This window comes from Capricornis sumatraensis, chromosome 1 (genome assembly GCF_032405125.1).
Source record: "Capricornis sumatraensis isolate serow.1 chromosome 1, serow.2, whole genome shotgun sequence".
NCBI classification, from domain to species: domain Eukaryota; kingdom Metazoa; phylum Chordata; class Mammalia; order Artiodactyla; family Bovidae; genus Capricornis; species Capricornis sumatraensis.
In genome coordinates, this window is record NC_091069.1 from 156,791,960 (window position 1) to 156,809,032 (window position 17,073).

At 35.2% G+C, this 17,073-nt stretch overlaps 1 protein-coding gene across 1 annotated transcript in view; it reads left to right on the forward strand.

Moving 5' to 3' along the window:
- The window catches only part of LOC138076088 (CD166 antigen-like), a 51,153-nt gene that overhangs the window by 15,688 nt on the left and 18,392 nt on the right, over positions 1-17,073 (forward strand). Inside the window, exons 4-9 of the mRNA XM_068968298.1 lie at positions 7,039-7,151; positions 9,904-10,039; positions 10,145-10,282; positions 13,281-13,409; positions 15,261-15,299; positions 15,589-15,706. Of these exons, the coding sequence (XP_068824399.1) occupies positions 7,039-7,151; positions 9,904-10,039; positions 10,145-10,282; positions 13,281-13,409; positions 15,261-15,299; positions 15,589-15,706 (673 nt within the window). The remainder of the gene's footprint in view (positions 1-7,038; positions 7,152-9,903; positions 10,040-10,144; positions 10,283-13,280; positions 13,410-15,260; positions 15,300-15,588; positions 15,707-17,073) is intronic.

Here is a 17,073-nt window from a genome sequence, read left to right on the forward strand (position 1 = left end):
TCCTTTGTTTGCTTTTCCTACTGTTCTTTTCCCCTTGTTAATCTTTAAGATATATAAATCTTTTTTATCTACCTCTATTTAATTTTGCATATCTATTTTTTCTTTCTTTCCTTTCTGCTCAACATATTTGTTAGTTTTATTTTCATTGCTTTATTCCCCAATTGGCACTTTGCTTTAGTTTTGTTTTCCAGTTTGTGCTTTAGTTAGTTTTTTTTCTGGGAGATATAATTTTTTATTTCCTTTTTTTGCTGGGTCAATTGACTGTACTTTATTTTGTTGGACTGTTTTGATTTTGCTTATAGGTGTATATATATATATATATTCAGTCACACTTTTTATTGTTGTTATAAACCTCTGCCTCTACATTGGGCTTTTGAAGTTCAGTGGTTTTCCTTTCTATTTTTTTTCTCTTTCTTCTGTTTTTTTTGGTTTGTTTGTTTGTTTTGTTTTCCTTTTCTCTTTTGAATAATTCTAAATTTTAATTTTTTTAAACCTATTATATTTTCTCTACATTTATTCCTTTGTTTGTCTTTCCTACTGTTCTTTTCCCCTTGCAGTTAATCTTTAATAAGTATAAATCTTCATCTACCTCTCTTTAACTTTGCATATCTATTCTTTCTTTCTTTTCTTTCTTTCCTCTCAACATATTTGTTAGTTTTGTTTTCATAGCTTTATTCCTCATTTGGCACCTTGCTTTAGTTTTGTTTTTTGGTTTTTTTCTTTTGAGTTTGTGCTTTAGTTAGTTTTATTCTTAACTGGTAAATATAATTGTTTATTTCCTTTGTTTGCTGGGTCAATCGACTGTACTTTATTTTTGTTGGACAGTTTTGACTTTGCTCATGGGTGTATATATATGTGTGTGTATATTCTATTATTTTAATTATTATTTGCCTGATTTTGTAACTGCCATTTGTCCGCAGTTCATCTTTGGTTTCTCATTTTTTGATATCTGTTTTAATCTCACTTAATGCCATAAAAAGCCACTTGTGGAATCTTTTTTTCTGATCAGAGATCAAGCCCTGAGCCTTTGGAATGGAAGCACTGACTCCAAAACCTTAGACTACCAGGGAACTAACCCTAAGGAGTATCAAATAGTGAGAACTCACACAAACAAACCACTTAAATACAAGACCCAGCATCACCCAACCACCAGTAGCACCCGGTGCAGGACCCCTCATCTAAGCAACAAACAAAAAAATAATACAAACCCAATCATCAGCAGAGAGGATTACCACCTCACTCAGCCTAGCCCATCAGAGGGAAAAACAAACAAACAAAAACTCAGCACAAATCTCACCCTATAAGAAGCTTTCACAAACCACTGGATCAACTTTAGGATGGCAGAAACCAAAAGGAAGAAAGAATTCAACCTTCTTGAAGGAAAGAATTCAACTTTCCATGAAGCCTTGGAAAAAGAGACCTCAAACACAATAAGTTAAAAATAATAATAATGAAAAGGCAGAGAAATACTACACAGATGAAGGAACAAACTAGAAACAGAGAAGTACAAATAAAAGAAGAGGAAATAGGCTAACTACTTGAAAAAGAATTCAGAATAATGATAGTAAATATGATCAAAAATATTGAAAACAAAATGGAGAAAATGCAAGAATCAATTAACAAAGACCTAGAAGAATTAAAGAATAAACATACAAAGACAAACAGCACAATTACTGAAATCAAAACTACGCTAGAAGAAATAAATAGCAGAATATCTGAAGCAGAAGAATGAATCAGTGAGCTGGAATATAAAATGGTAGAAATAACTTCTGAAGAGCAAAATAAAGTAAAAAGAATAAAAAGAACTGAGGATAGTCTCAGAGACCTCTGGGACAATAGCAAATGTACCAACACTCAAATTATAGGGGTCCCAGAAGAGGAAGAGAAAAAGAAAGGATATGAGAAAATTTTTGAAGAAATTATAATTGAAAATTTCCCCAACATGGAAAAGGAAATAGTCATTCAAGTCCAAGAGACACAAAGAGTCCCATACAGGATAAACCCAAGGAGAAACATGCCAAGAGACATACTAATCAAACTAACAAAGACTAAATACAAAAGAAAGAATATTAAAAGCAGCACAGAAGAAGCAACAAGTAACATACAAGGGAAACCCCATATGCTTAACAGCTGATCTTTCAGCAGAAACTCTACAGGCCAGAAGGGAATGACAGGATATATTTAAAGTACTGAAAGGGAAAAATCTTACAACCAAGATTATTGTACCCAGCAAAAATCTCATTTAAAATTGATGGAGAAAGAAAAAGCTTTTCAGAGAAGCAAAAGTTAAGAGAATTCAGTACCACCAAACCAGCTTAACAACAAATGTTAAAGGGACTTATACAGTCAAGAAATACAACAGAAGAAAAAAGATCTACAAAATCAACCCCAAGCAATTAAGAAAATGGCAACAGGAATATATATCAGTAATTACTTTAAATGTAAATGGATTAAATGCTCCAACCAAAAGACACAGACTGGCTTAATGGATACAAAACATGACTCATATATATGCTGTCTACAAGAAACCCGCTTCAGGCCTAAAGACACATATAGACTGAAAATCAGAGGATTGGAAAATATATTCCATGCAAATGGGAAGCAAAAGAAAGCTGGAGTAGCAATCCTTATATCAACAAAATAGTCCTTAAAATAAAGATTACAAGAGATAAGGAAGGACACTACATAATGATCAAGGGATTAATCCAAGAGGAAGACATAAAAATTAAAAATATTCACCCAACATAGGAGCACCTCAATACATAAGACAAACACTAACAGACATAAAAGGAGAAATTAACAATAACTCAATAATAGTAGGAGACTTTAATACCCCACTCACATCAATGGACAGTTCATCAAAACAGAAAATTAATAAAACAAAAGTCTTAAATGATACATTAGATGAGATGGATCTCATTGATATCTTCAGGACATTCCATCCAAATGCAGAAGAATACACCTTCTTCTCAAGTGCACATGGAACATTCCCCAGGGCAGACCACATCTTGGGTCACAAATCAAGCCTCAGTAAATTTAAGAAAATTGAAATTGCATCAAGCATCTTCTCTGACCACAATACTATAAGACTAGATATCAATTACAAGAAAAAAAGTGTAAGAAACACAAACACATGGAGATCAAATAACACATTCCTAAATAACCAACAGGTTACCAAATAAATCAAAAGGGAAATCAAAAAATTTCTAGAAACAAATGACAATGAAAACATGACAACTCAAAACCTGTGGGATACAGCAAAAGCAGTTCTAAGAGGGAAGTTTATAGCAATACAATCCTACCTCAAGAAATAAGAAAAACATTGAATAGACAACCTAACTTTACACCTAAAACAACTGGAAAAAGAAGAACAGAAAAGTCCCAAAATCAGTAGAAGGAAAAAGTCATAAAGATCCAAGCAGAAATAATGGAAAAAGAAACAAAAGAAACAGTAGTAAAGATTAATAAAACTAAAAGCTGGTTTACTGAGATGATAAACAAAATTGACAAATCATTAGCCAGGCTCATCAGGAAAAAAAGAGAGAAGAATCAAACAACACAATTAAAAATGAAAAAGGAAAGGTTACAACAGACAATGCAGAAATACAAAGGACTATAAAAGGCTGTTATGAATATCTATATGGCAATAAAATAGACAACCTGGAAGAAATGGACAGATTGTTAAAATAGTTTGATCTTCCAAGACTGAACCAGGAAGAAATAGAAATTATGAACAACCCAATTACAAGCACTGAAATGGAAGCTGTGATCAAAAATCTCCCAAAAAACAAAAACCCAAGACCAGATGGCTTCACAGGAGAATTCTATCAAATAGAGAAGAACTAATGCCTATCCTTCTAAAACTCTTTCCAAAAATTGCAAAGGAAGAAACACTTCCAAGCTCGTTCTATGAGGCCACCATCACCCTAATACCAAAACCAGACAAAGACAACACACCCACACAAAAAAACTATAGGCCAATATCACTGATGAACAAGATGCAAAAATCCTCAAAAAATTTTATCAAACAGAATTCAGCAAAACATCAAAAAGCTCATACACCATGATCAAGTTGGGTTTATCCAAGGGATGCAAAGGTTCTTCAGTATACACAAATTAATCAATGTGATACACCATATTAACAAATTGAAAGATAAAAACCATACAATCATCTCAATAGATACAGAAAAAGCCTTTGACAAAATTGAGCACCAATTTATTAAAACTCTTCAAAAAATAGGCATAGAAGGAACCTACCTCAACATAGTAAAGGCCATATACGATAAGCCTACAGCGAACATTATTCTCAGTGAAAAGCTGAAAGCATTCCCCCTAAGATCAGGAACAAGACAAAGGTGTCCACTTTTATCACTGTTGTTCTACTTAGTTCTGGAAGTCCTAGCTACAGCAATCAGAGAAGAAGAAGAAATGAAAGGAATCCAGATCAGAAAAGAAGTAAAGCTCTCACTGTTTGCAGATGACATAATACTGCACATAGAAAACCCTAATGATAGTAGCTGAAAATTACTAGAGCTAATCAGTGAATTTAGCAAAGTTGCAGGATACAAAATCAATGCACAGAAATCACTTGCATTTCTATATATTAACAATGAAAAATCAGAAAGAGAAATTAAGGAATCAATCCCATTCACCATTGCAACAAAAGTAACTAAATATCTAGGAATAAACTTACCGAAGGAGATGAACTGTAAACAGAAAATTATAAGACACTAATGAAAGAAATCAAAGGTGATGTAAACAGATGGAGAGATATTCCTTGTTCCTGGATAGGAAGAATCAATATTGTGAAAATGACTATATTACCAAATGCAATCTACAGATTCATTGTGATCCCTATGAAATTACCAATGGCATTTTTCACAGAACTAGAACAAAATAGTTCATGATTCATATGGGAACACAAAAGACCCCAAATAACCAAAGCAGTCTTAAGAAAGAAGAATGGAGCTGGAGGAATCACCCTTCCTGACTGCAGATATACTACAAAGCTACAGTCATCAAGACAGTATGGTACTGGTACTAAAACAGAAATATAAACCAATGGAACAAGGTAGAAAGCAAAGAAATAAACCCATGCACCTATGGGTACCTTATTTTTGACAAAGGAGGCAAGAATATACAATGGCACAAAGACAGCCTCTTCAATAAATGGTGCTGGAAAAACTGGACAGCTACATATAAAAGAATGAAATTAAAACAGTTCCTAACACCATACACAAATATAAACTCCAAATGGATTAAAGGCTTAAATATAAGACCAGAAACTATAAAAATCTTAGAAGAAAACATAGGCAGAACAATTGATGACATAAATCAAAGCAAGTTCCTCTATGGCCCACCTCCTAGAGTAACAGAAATAAAAACAAAAGTAAACAAGTGGGACCTGATTAAACTTAAAAGCTTTTGCACAGCAAAAGAAACTACAAGCAAGGTGAAAAGACAACCCTCAGAATGGTAGTAAATAATAGCAAATGAAACAACTGACAAAGGATTAATTTCCTCACACAACTCAATACCATAAAAACAAACAAGCCAATCAAAAAGTGGGGAAAGACCTAAACAGACATTTCTCCAAAGAAGACATACAGATGTCTAACAAGCACATGAAAAGATGCTCAACATCGCTCATTATTAGAGAAATGCAAATCAAAACTACAATGAGATATCACCTCACACCAGTCAGAATGGCCATCATCAAAATGTCTACAAACAGTAAATGCTGGAAAGTGTGTGGAGAAAAGGGAACCCTCTTCCACTGTTGGTGGGAATGTAAATTGATACAGCTACTATGCAAGACAGTTTGGAGATTCCTTAAAAAACTAGGAATAAAACCACCATATGGCCCAGCAATCCCACTCCTAAGCATATAGCCTGAGGAAACCAAAATGAAAAAGACACATGTATCCCATTGTTCACTGCAGCACTATTTACAATACCTAAAACATGGAAGACGTCCATAGACAGATGAATGGATAAGAAGTTATGGTGCATATACACAATGGAATATTACTCAGCCATAGAAAGGAATGCATTTGAGCCAGTGGTAATGAGGTGGATAAACCTAGAGCCTATTATACAGAGTGAAGTAAGTCAGAAAAGGAAAGATAAATATCATATTCTAATGCATATATACGGAATCTGGGAAAATGGTACTGAAGAATTTATTTTCAGGGCAACAAGGAGAAACAGACATAGAGAATATACTTATGGACCTCGGGAGAGGGGAGGAGAGGATGAGATGTATGGTAAGAGTAACATGGAAACTTACATTACCATATGTAAAATAGATAGCCAACGGGGATTTGCTGTATGGCTCGGGAAACTCAAATAGTGGCTCTGTATCAACCTAAGGGGTGGGATGGGGTGGGAGATGGGAGGGAGGTTCTAAAGGGAGGGGATATATGTATACCTATGGCTGATTCATGTTGGAGTTTGACAGAGAACAACAAAATTCTATAAAGCAATTATCCTTCAACAAAAAAATTAAATTTAAAATTTCAACTACATGAGAAATGGAATAGCATTTTTTTAAAATAGCTACTGTAGTCATTTCTCTCTGAAGGAACATGTAAACACTTTATGATATTTCAGTTTATCACCTGCTGTCTAAATATACTTGATTTCCCATGGTATGTCTTATCAGTTCTTTTCATAATATTTACTTAGTCATCATCTTTCTTTATTTTCTTCCAGAATTGATTTAAGAATTTTTTTCTGAAGGTGATAGACCCCAGATGAATACTTACATGCATTCAAAACATCAATCATGTTAACTGCATATAAATGCATAATCAATTAAATTGACCATTTGCACTTGTCCAAACTGGTCTCAAAGCTGGCTTGAAAAACTAGAGCGATTATTGTACACTTGAGTTATTTCAGTCACATAAATCACTTTTGAATTTCAAGTAGAGTTAGCAGGAGTTTTTCTTTCTTTCATCTATATTTTTCTCCAAAAATATTTTGTCTGTCTTACTTTCTGGAGTTGTATTTCAAGCATATTTTTCTGCTTCACAGATTTGGATTTGTCCTTAAACCCAAGTGGGGAGGTGACCAAGCAGATTGGCGATGCTCTGCCTGTGTCATGCACAATATCTGCCAGTAGGAATGCAACTGTGGTGTGGATGAAAGTAAGTAATATTCTTGGTAATGTTCCACTTTTGGACTGACTCCTTTTAGGCTTCTCTTGTATATTCATGTGTAATATGTATATACAGCCAAACTCATACTCTCTTTTTGTATATGTAATAATAAAGATTACTACAATAAAATTTAGAGGTACTCAACATCACTATGGCATCCGTAATTGTTGCCCAGAAACTTAGTTTGGGGCATTAATTTAATTATGTGTATCTACTAAATAATTTTAAACAAATACACATGCATATGTGGCAACCCAATCCAGTACTCTTGCCTGGAAAATCCCATGGACGGAGGAGCGTGGTAGGCTACCGTCTATGGGGTCGCAAAGAGTCAGACACAACTGAGTGACTTCACTTCACTATGGACACACACACATATACAGTTATATATTTTAGCAATTTCCAGTGTGTTTTAACCCATAATACTGTTAACAGTGTGTTTATAACAACCCTGTGAAATATGCAAGAAAATGGTTAGTTCCCTACATTATTTGAAAGAACTTGAAGTGAGAGAAATCAGAGAGCTCATAGGTGACAGAGTAGAGGATCAGGCTCAGGCCTTACCGAGCATAAACACCACACTTTAGTCACATAACCTTCTGCCTTTCTGGAGACTGACCTTAAGTGTCTGAATGTGGGTTCCATGAATTAGTAGCTCCTTGATGGTAGCGATCTCTTTTCACCCCTGCGCCATAGTAGAACACTTGGAACATACTAGGAGCTTAGTCTGTATTTCCTGAGTGTTTTAGTTCAGTTTAGTTCTGTCGCTCAGTTGTGTCCGACTCTTTGTGACCCCATGAACCTTAGCACGCCAGGCTTCCTTGTCCATCACCAACTCCTTGAGTTTATCCAAACTGATGACCATTGAGTCGGTGATGCCATCCAACCATCTCATCCTCTGTTGTCCCCTTCTTCTCCCCCTTTCAGTTTTTCCCAGCATCAGGGTCTTTTCAAATGAGTCAGTTCTTTGCATCAGGTGGCCAAAATATTGGAGCTTCAGCTTCAACTTCAGTCCTTCCAATGAATATTCAGGACTGATTTCCTTTACAATTGACTGGTTGGATCTCCATGTAGTCCAAGGGACCCTCAAGAGTCTTCTCCAGCACTACAGTTCAAAAGTGTCAATTCTTTGGTGCTCAGCTTTCTTTATGGTCCAACTCTCACATCCATACATGACTAATAGCTTTGACTAGATGGACCTTTGTCAGCAAAGTAATGTCTCTGCTTTTTAATATGTTGTCCTGAGTGCTTATGTTCTTGTTATCATCTGAAATGTAGGTCATTATCTGAGGACCCAAGCATTGCTGTTATCTTTTTAGAGTGAGATCAGTAGGATTGGAAATTGGTGATTTGAGATAAGGTTATTAACTAAGGTTATCAACATAGATAAGGTTATCACCAGGACTTCCCTGGTGGCTCAGATGGTAAAGTGTCTGCCTACAATGTGGGAGACCTGGGTTCAATCCCTGTGTCAAGAAGGCAATGGCAACCCCCTCCAGTACTCTTGCCTGGAAAATCCCATGAACGGAGGAGCCTGGTAGGCTATAGTCCATGGGGTCCCAAAGAGTTGGACAGGACTGAGCCACTTCACATTCACTTTTTTTCTTTATCAACAGAGGGAAAGGTTGTTACTATGTTCCCTCCACTCAAATCCTTAACTAGTATACACCCAGTCTGTTTATTCCTGTAATGTGACATGTAGCAGAAGCACTTAACCAGTAATGAGTTGACAAAAACATATCAAACCACTTAAAATAGGGGTTGACAAGAATTATTTTTGTAAAAAGTTGTGGGAAGTTTCTTTTAGATGTTTCTTTTAGATGAAAATGTAAATTATTTTCTATTGGTTTTTGATCTCTTTTCATGCCAGATCCTCTGTTACTTGTTATCTTAACTCTTAAAACTCTGTTTATTATTTCATTTTCTCTTAAACACAGCTTCATCACATTTCCTTTGCTCAGATAGTTAAAATGTCACTCCATAGACTGAATACTTAACATGATGTGTTTGTGGTAGTTAATGGTCAAAGGGTTTGATAGGTTTCTGGTATATGAACACTCATGGTGTGTTTTACTCAGAACTAGAGAAGCTAAGTTTACTTGGTTAAACCAGTTTCCACATAAGCTGCAGTCACTGTTGTTGATTGAATAACTCATATCAGTAGTGCTGATCAATATTGCCTGGCTATTGGTTAGTTGATGGAAATGGAAAAAAAATTATAGTGTACAAAGTCCATATAATCTTAAGATTGTGTTTAGTTGCCTTAGGAGCATTTCAATTCCTGGTAAATAGTATTATTTTCTATATATCAAATTATTTTCTAAGTTAAATGTTGCATTTTCTTTGTTCATAGAAATTTTAGTATAGTAAGCCATTTAAAAGTTTTCTTTAAAAAACATTTTTGTCTTAATTGTTCTGTAATAGATTCAATATCTTGATAGCTGTCTTTAATATGGTAAGATTACTACCCTATTTACAAGTAAGGAAGCTGAATCTCAGAAGTTTATGAACTTGTTCCAAATATAAATTCAGTAAATGGAAGAGTCTGAAATAAAACTCTGATTTGTCTAACTCTAAAAGTACAGAGGAAAAAGGAAGCCTATTTGCGAAAGCATTTGAAGTTAAGAAAAGAAATTTTCATTAGACCCAGAAGAATAATTTCAGTCTTTATTATTATATAATAAATACATGGAGAGCTATAATTGTGCCATGTGACATAATTAACTTTTTATTTAATCAGGATAACATCAAGCTTCGATCTAGCCCATCATTTTCTAGTCTTCATTATCAGGATGCTGGAAACTATGTCTGTGAAACAGCTCTGCAAGAGGTTGAAGGATTAAAGAAAAGAGAGTCATTGACTCTGATTGTAGAAGGTAATAAAATACGTGAACACCAATTCAAAATTTTCTTTGAGAATTTAATATCTGTTTCTTTTATGATCTCAGTTCAACATCTTATTTTAATTGTAATATTTTTAGGGAAACCTCAAATCAAAATGACAAAGAAAACTGATCCTAGTGGACTGTCTAAAACAATAATCTGCCATGTGGAAGGTTTTCCGAAGCCAGCTATACAGTGGACAATTACTGGCAGTGGAAGTGTCATAAACCAAGCAAGTATTTGTCTTCTTGTTGTGTGTTGTACTTGGTCCAGTGTAGGGTTTTATTTAGGCACCTAAGCTGTAAGCTAACTAATTATCAACATGAAATTCACAGTATGTCCTCAGAGAAAGCTTTTGCTAACTTCTTAATTTTTCCAAAGGAAGACCATAGCTCAAAGAGAAATTTAAAATCCTAGGATCATGGAGCATGAAAGACTTATTTTGTTGTGGTCAGTATCTGGACAAATTAAGAGAGTAGTATTGACGTATGTATATGACCATGTATAAAATAGATATCTCATGGGAAGCTGCCATACAGCATAGGGTGCTCTGTGATGACCTAGAGGGGTGTCATAGGGTGGGGGGTGGGAGGAAGTCTCAAGTGAGGGGATATATGTACGCTTAAGGCTGATTCACATTGTTGTACCACAACAACCAACACAACACTGTAAAGCAATTATCCTCCAATTAAAAATAAATTTTAAAAATACATAAATTAGGTATTATCCCATGGTCACTAATTCCTGAAATTTGGGTGATTAAAACATTAAGGTATATATTTACCTACATCCTGAATTTCCACATCTCAGTATAAGTGGCCTCACTTACACTTTGCTTACTTTTATGCACATTATGGGTTATTTCTTCTTGAGACTGGGCCCTGGGGAATAGTGAAGAATATAGTCACTGTGAACATATGGTCTGATCTGTGTATACTGGGGCCAAAGTAAGGCTAGCTAAATATATAGTATCTAGGATGATTTCTGCTGAACAAACTTGTATGTAAACCAAACAGTAATATTTGTACCTTTGTCACACCATTTTAGTTTGCAGTAGTAAAAGGCTAAGAATGTATGAACACTACCAATAATTTTCTCTTTGAAAAAAAAATATGAGAATCTAGCTTATCACAAACTGTTCAGATCTGTAATCCCATTAAATTGCCAGTCAACTTGTGTTACTGACATACTGTTAATTCCATTCTCTTTACGACAGTCTTCATGTCCCTCTTCTCAGTGGAGCCACTTAAAGATTCCTCAGGAATACCCACATGAGCCACTTGATTATTTGAATCTTTGTGTTCCCTCTTTCCCAGCTTTCAACTCAGTTGAAATCTGAGAAGGCATGCATAAACCAGAATTGTAATTTAAAGTGTCCACTCTTTCTCTGTCTAGGGAAGGTGGGCTACTGGTCCAGCTTATGTAGTCAAGTTTTGCAGAACATGGTGAATTTTGTCTCTTTCAACTATGGGTGATGCATGTTTACTTGCATAACTCAAGTACGGAATGTCCCTAAAGGAGTGGACACAAGCCAAGGCTTCCTGATTTGGTTATATATGATGGGACGCAAGCAAGAGAACATGCCTGAGGATGACAAAGAGGCTCTTGATTTCAGAATAAAGACCTGAATTGCCGACAATGTTTAGATCTTTTTTTTAGCATCAAAAATGACTGTTTCTATTCTACTCTATTCTTTTTTTGCTCTCTAGTTCAATTTAATAATTACAGCAAAAAACCTTTTGTTTCTGGGTAATGCAAACATAAAAAATAGAAAAATAAGTATCAGATTAGTGTTTAATGAAGAAAAAGTTACAAAGATTTAAAAGGTCAACCTAGAAATAAGCAAATGCATTTTGTAGAGATAAAGTAATAAAAACAAGAAAAGTCATATGAGAAAAGTCCAGTGAGAAAGTCATATGAAAAATACTGGTGGGAATTGTAAAAATAGCAGGTGAACTTACTATGAGGATAAAAATAATAATTCCATTCTTCATTGTCAAGGAGAAGGATTGATTCTGGCCCACTAGGTGATATGTTATTTTTCTTGTCCTAGGCTTGTGCTGATCCAGCCATAATTTTTTTATTTGTTCCCTCCTCAATCACATGGTGAATCTATTATTTTACAACTACTAATACCTCTGTCCCACCCCTATCCCAGGGACTCCACGATATCTCTAATCATGAAGCTCTTTCCTGTCCTCAAGGCTTTTACAATGCAGTTGAGAAGCAAATATAGAGCAATAGAGGACTAGAGGACATGGTGTGTATAATATGTCTCAGAAAACAATGCAAGTACATGCTTGCTTTAGTGGAGTTGGACTGAGAATCCAGAAGAGAGTAGTGTGGATTGTCTCTTATGTTTGAAGAAATTAAATAGCAGTGGTTACCCTCATCACTAGTCACTGACAAAGAACCCATCCTCTGTATTTAACTCAATAAAATTGAGAAAGAGAGTCTGGTTTTCCCATGAGAAAACCATACATACATATTCACGTATGTATCATGGTTTAAAATAAAAGAATTCACCGTTATAGTGGAGGGGAATGAGTTTTATTGTTTAGTCGACAAGTCATGTCCAACCTTTTTGCAGACTGTTGTCCCCCAGGCTCCTCTGTCCTTGAGATTGCCCAGGCAAGAATATAGGCAAGAATACTGGAATGGGTTGCCATTTCCTTCTCCAGGGGATCGTCCTGATCCAGGGATTGAACCCACATCTCCTGCATTCCAGGCAGATTCTTTACTGCTGAGCCACCAGGGAAGCCCAAAACATAGGACAGCAACCACCCAACTTAGGGCACAAACCCATCACCCTGGGATTAAGAGTCCCATGCTGTACTAACTGAGGATGTAGTTTACAAATAGAATTAAACTCATAAGTTTATTAGGAGAAAACTGGTGATGAGTTAATCTCTAATTATTTTGAGATAGGTACTATCATGCCAAAATATAAACTAACTTGAGCATCTATTGCAAAAGAAGAGCTTAGTTAGTTTAATTATTAAAATTAATAATAGAAACATAAAGAGAAATCCAAGTATGGATTCACTATTCTTTTTCCTCTCTGATGTAGTTATAAACCTGAAATGGTCTCATCTATGAACTTACATATACCCTTGCATGCCAGATAATGCCACAGAGCACCACACCTATTTTGTTTCATTCAGTGTTACTCTTTCCTATGTTTTTAATTCATTTCCATTTCTAAAGCCATTTTCCTTTTCTTTTTCCAGACAGAGGAATCTCCATATATCAATGGCAGGTATTATAGTAAAATTATCATTTCCCCTGAAGAGAATGTTACATTAACTTGCACAGCAGAAAACCAGCTGGAGAGAACAGTAAACTCCTTGAATGTCTCTGCGAGTGAGTATTTCATTTCTGGCATTAAAAAAAGTAAGAAAATTTGAAGTTATTCTTCATTAGTTTAAAATCTTCAATTCCATCTTCCTGTACTGCATTATGGTAAGTTTTATTTCTTTTGCATTTGGTATCATCATCATAAGGTTCTTTTTTTTTTTTCCTGGTGTCCATTCTTTACAATCCTTGTCTTGACGGTTAAATCATTTCATGTTTTATGGATCAGAGACTTTATCTTGTACAGGAATATTTCCAAGATCAACAGAGGATAAGGACTATGTTGCTCTTATTGAATCCATGTTTTGTGTTCACAGTACAGATGATTCAAAGATTACCTGAAAACATTTCTCTAACAGTTTTAATTTTAGTAAATTTTTAATTCCCTTTAATATATTATTTTGCATTTCAATTCTTTGTGGTATTTATCCTCTTCTTTTGCAAAGGAATGCCACATGCTTAAAGTCATTCAGCAAATTGGTAGTAAAACTGATATCAGGAATCCAAAAATCTAGTTTCAAAAATTGATGCATTTGAATATCATATTTGAATCATAGGTTAAATATCAAACAAATGAGATAATCTCAGAGAAAGTGAAAAAAATCTGTCAATGCTGAAATCAAGGTAATGGATACATACCAAGAGCTGTTTATTTAAGTTGAAGTTATCTCTCATCTTCAATTCTATATTTCTTTATTTTGCTGTGTTAGTCTTAAATCAGGGCTGGCCTAGACTGAGACTCAGATCTGGACAGGATACCAACTGACTCTCCAAACTTTCATTCTTCAGTCAGTTGGAATTCTCTATGTGATTTTAGCAAGATAGAGATATACTGCCTAGGAATTAGCTGAAGCTAGGAGAAAATAATTTTCTAAAGATAATGGCTCTTAACAGAATATGACTGGAATATAAAAGCCTTTTGGATTGACAGGAGAAAAGAACCAAATGAATTTAACTCTAAAACAGGTGCATTGACTTCTCTGAATTCAATTCAGTGAGTATTGATTTGTCCTACCTAAAAGAGAAGTTATCCTTTCTTCCTGAATGCAAGTCTCTCTTTTTAATTCTAACCCATTGAATGGTGGCTTTATAGACCTTGCAGTGGTTTGATCAACATTTAATACCATCATTTTCAAAGTCAATGAGCACCTCCTAAAATTCCAATATAGTAGGTATGAGGAGGGGTCTAGGAATCTGCATTTTAACAATCATCACTGAAAATTCTGATGCAAGCCCATGTTCATAGAAAAATATTTATTTAGTCTAATATTAAATGATAATCCACCGCAGTGACAATCCTTTAAATGGGCCAAGATCATAGTGCTATTAGTCATTTGGAGGGCTTTTACAAGCATCACATATATTGCACCTTCACCTCTGAGATGTCCCCAGTTTTAACCACCATTCCTACCACTTTGAAAATGTCTCTAAGTGGCAAATTTCTGACACTAGAGTATGAAAATAAATTCTCCTCCACTGAGGCAGGAAAATTGAAGTTGAGAAACACTACACTGTAGATTCCATGCACTGCAACTTGTTTCTCCTAAAAAAAGAAATCCTATTAAAAGGTGGTAGATAGTGGGAAAGTTAATATGGATTTCAGATTAATACTATAGCTCGTCAGTTGTGAAGTTTTCTATGGTAGATCAATACCTTTGCAGTTTTAACTACTGTCTTTTCTTTAAAAGAAGATGAATTTCTTTGTACTGAAGTTCATGCTTTATTAAATGTAAATTTTTCTACCCTCAGCTGTAGAATAGATATTTTAGAGTATTATTACATCATACTATAATGGTAAAGGTGACTTTCATATATCAACAAATTTTGTTTTTAATTTCATATTAACATTTTTCATTTCAGTAAGTATTCCAGAACACGATGAGGCAGACGAGATAAGTGGTAGGTACTATGCTGCCGGCTCTTCTTCCTTGACTATCTGCTCAAGATTTATGAAGTGTCATTGCATAAGTAATTTTCCTAGCTGCCACATTTTGATTTGAATTAAAACAGCAAATGAGACAAGATAGTAAGAATGCTAAAATTTTAATCCTTTAGAAGCACAAGTTTGCATGTTACTCTTGGTAGTGAGCCTTGGTCATTTTTAATCAGAAATAATAACTAGATTGACTTCTTTTCAGAAATGCTTGGCATTGTCTGTAATTGCATGGGCTTCTCTTCTTTGTTGTAGATGAAAACAAAGAAAAGGTTAATGACCAGGCAAAACTAATTGTGGGAATTGTTGTTGGTCTCCTCCTCGCTGCCCTAGTTGCTGGTGTCGTCTATTGGCTATACATGAAAAAATCAAAGTAAGTTGAAGAAGAAAGATCTTCATTGTTCATTGACTTTCACGGGGAGAAAATTCAATGTGTTCATTGTTTATTTCAGCTGAGCATGTAAATTTCTCTAAGAGGAAAGAAATATTGCCCAAAGTCAGGCTGATGATGTTTTGTCTTCAGCTCACCATGGCTACATTACCAACACTGGGGACATGACTTGGAGTGATGTCACAGGTGTCCCCTTATTTTTCTCAGTCAATAGTCCGAATTGAATTATCTTATTTTTCTCAATGCATAGGTAGATTTTTAAAAAGCACATAGTCCCTAGGAGTCAGCCATTCTGAACTGTTTGACAGAGGTTTGTGGACATTAATTAAAAGTGGTTAGTATATCCCATGGGAACATCGGGTGTCTTTACAGTGACAGGCCAGCAGCAAAATTGTTGGTGAGGTCAAGCCACCTTGCTGTCACTACTCCTCTTAGATTCTAGTTAGGTCACTTTGTTTCATAGGAGGATCTAATTCAGGGAAAAAGTCATCATTATGTTGTGTTGAATTTGAAAAAAAAATGATTAAAGTAATAAAATTACTTTAAAAATGACTGAATGGTGTTTAGATTAAAGATTATTAGAATGATACAATAATCCATATAGAGTCAACCTCACAAATCATTTAATAGTGTTTTATACTGAAAATCCAATAAACAGTTGTTGTTCAGTCACCAAATGTGTCCAACTCTTTGGACCACATGGACCACAGCATGCTAGGCTTCCCTGTCCTTCACTGTCTCCTGGAGTTTGCTCAAACTCAGGTCCATTGAGTCAGCAATGCCATTCAATCATCTCATCCTCTGTCATGCTTCTCCTGCCCTTAATCTTTCCAAGCATCAGGTTCTTTTCCAGTGAGTTGGTTCTTTGTATCAGGTGGCCCAGTTGGAGCTTTAGCTTCAGCATCAGTCCTTTCAGTGAATGTTCAGGGTTGATGTCCTTTAGGATTGACCAGTTTAATCTCCTTGCAGTCCAAGGGACTCTCAAGAGTCTTCTCCAACACCATAGTTCAAAAGCATCAGTTCTTCAGCACTCAACCTTCTTTATGATCCAACTCTCCCATCTGTACATGACTATTGGAAAAGCCATGGCTTTGACTATACAGACCTTTGTTGGCAAAGTGATATCTCTGCTTTTTAATATCCTGTGTAGTTTTGTCATAGCTTAGCTTCCAAGGATCCATCATCTTTTAATTTCATGGTTGCAGTCACCATCCATAGTGATTTTGGAATCCAAGAAAATAAAATCTGTCACTGTTTCCACTTTTCCCCCTTCTATTTGCCATGGGGTGATGGGACCAGAGGCCATGATCTTAGTTTTCTGAATGTTGAGTTTCAAGCACACTTTTTTA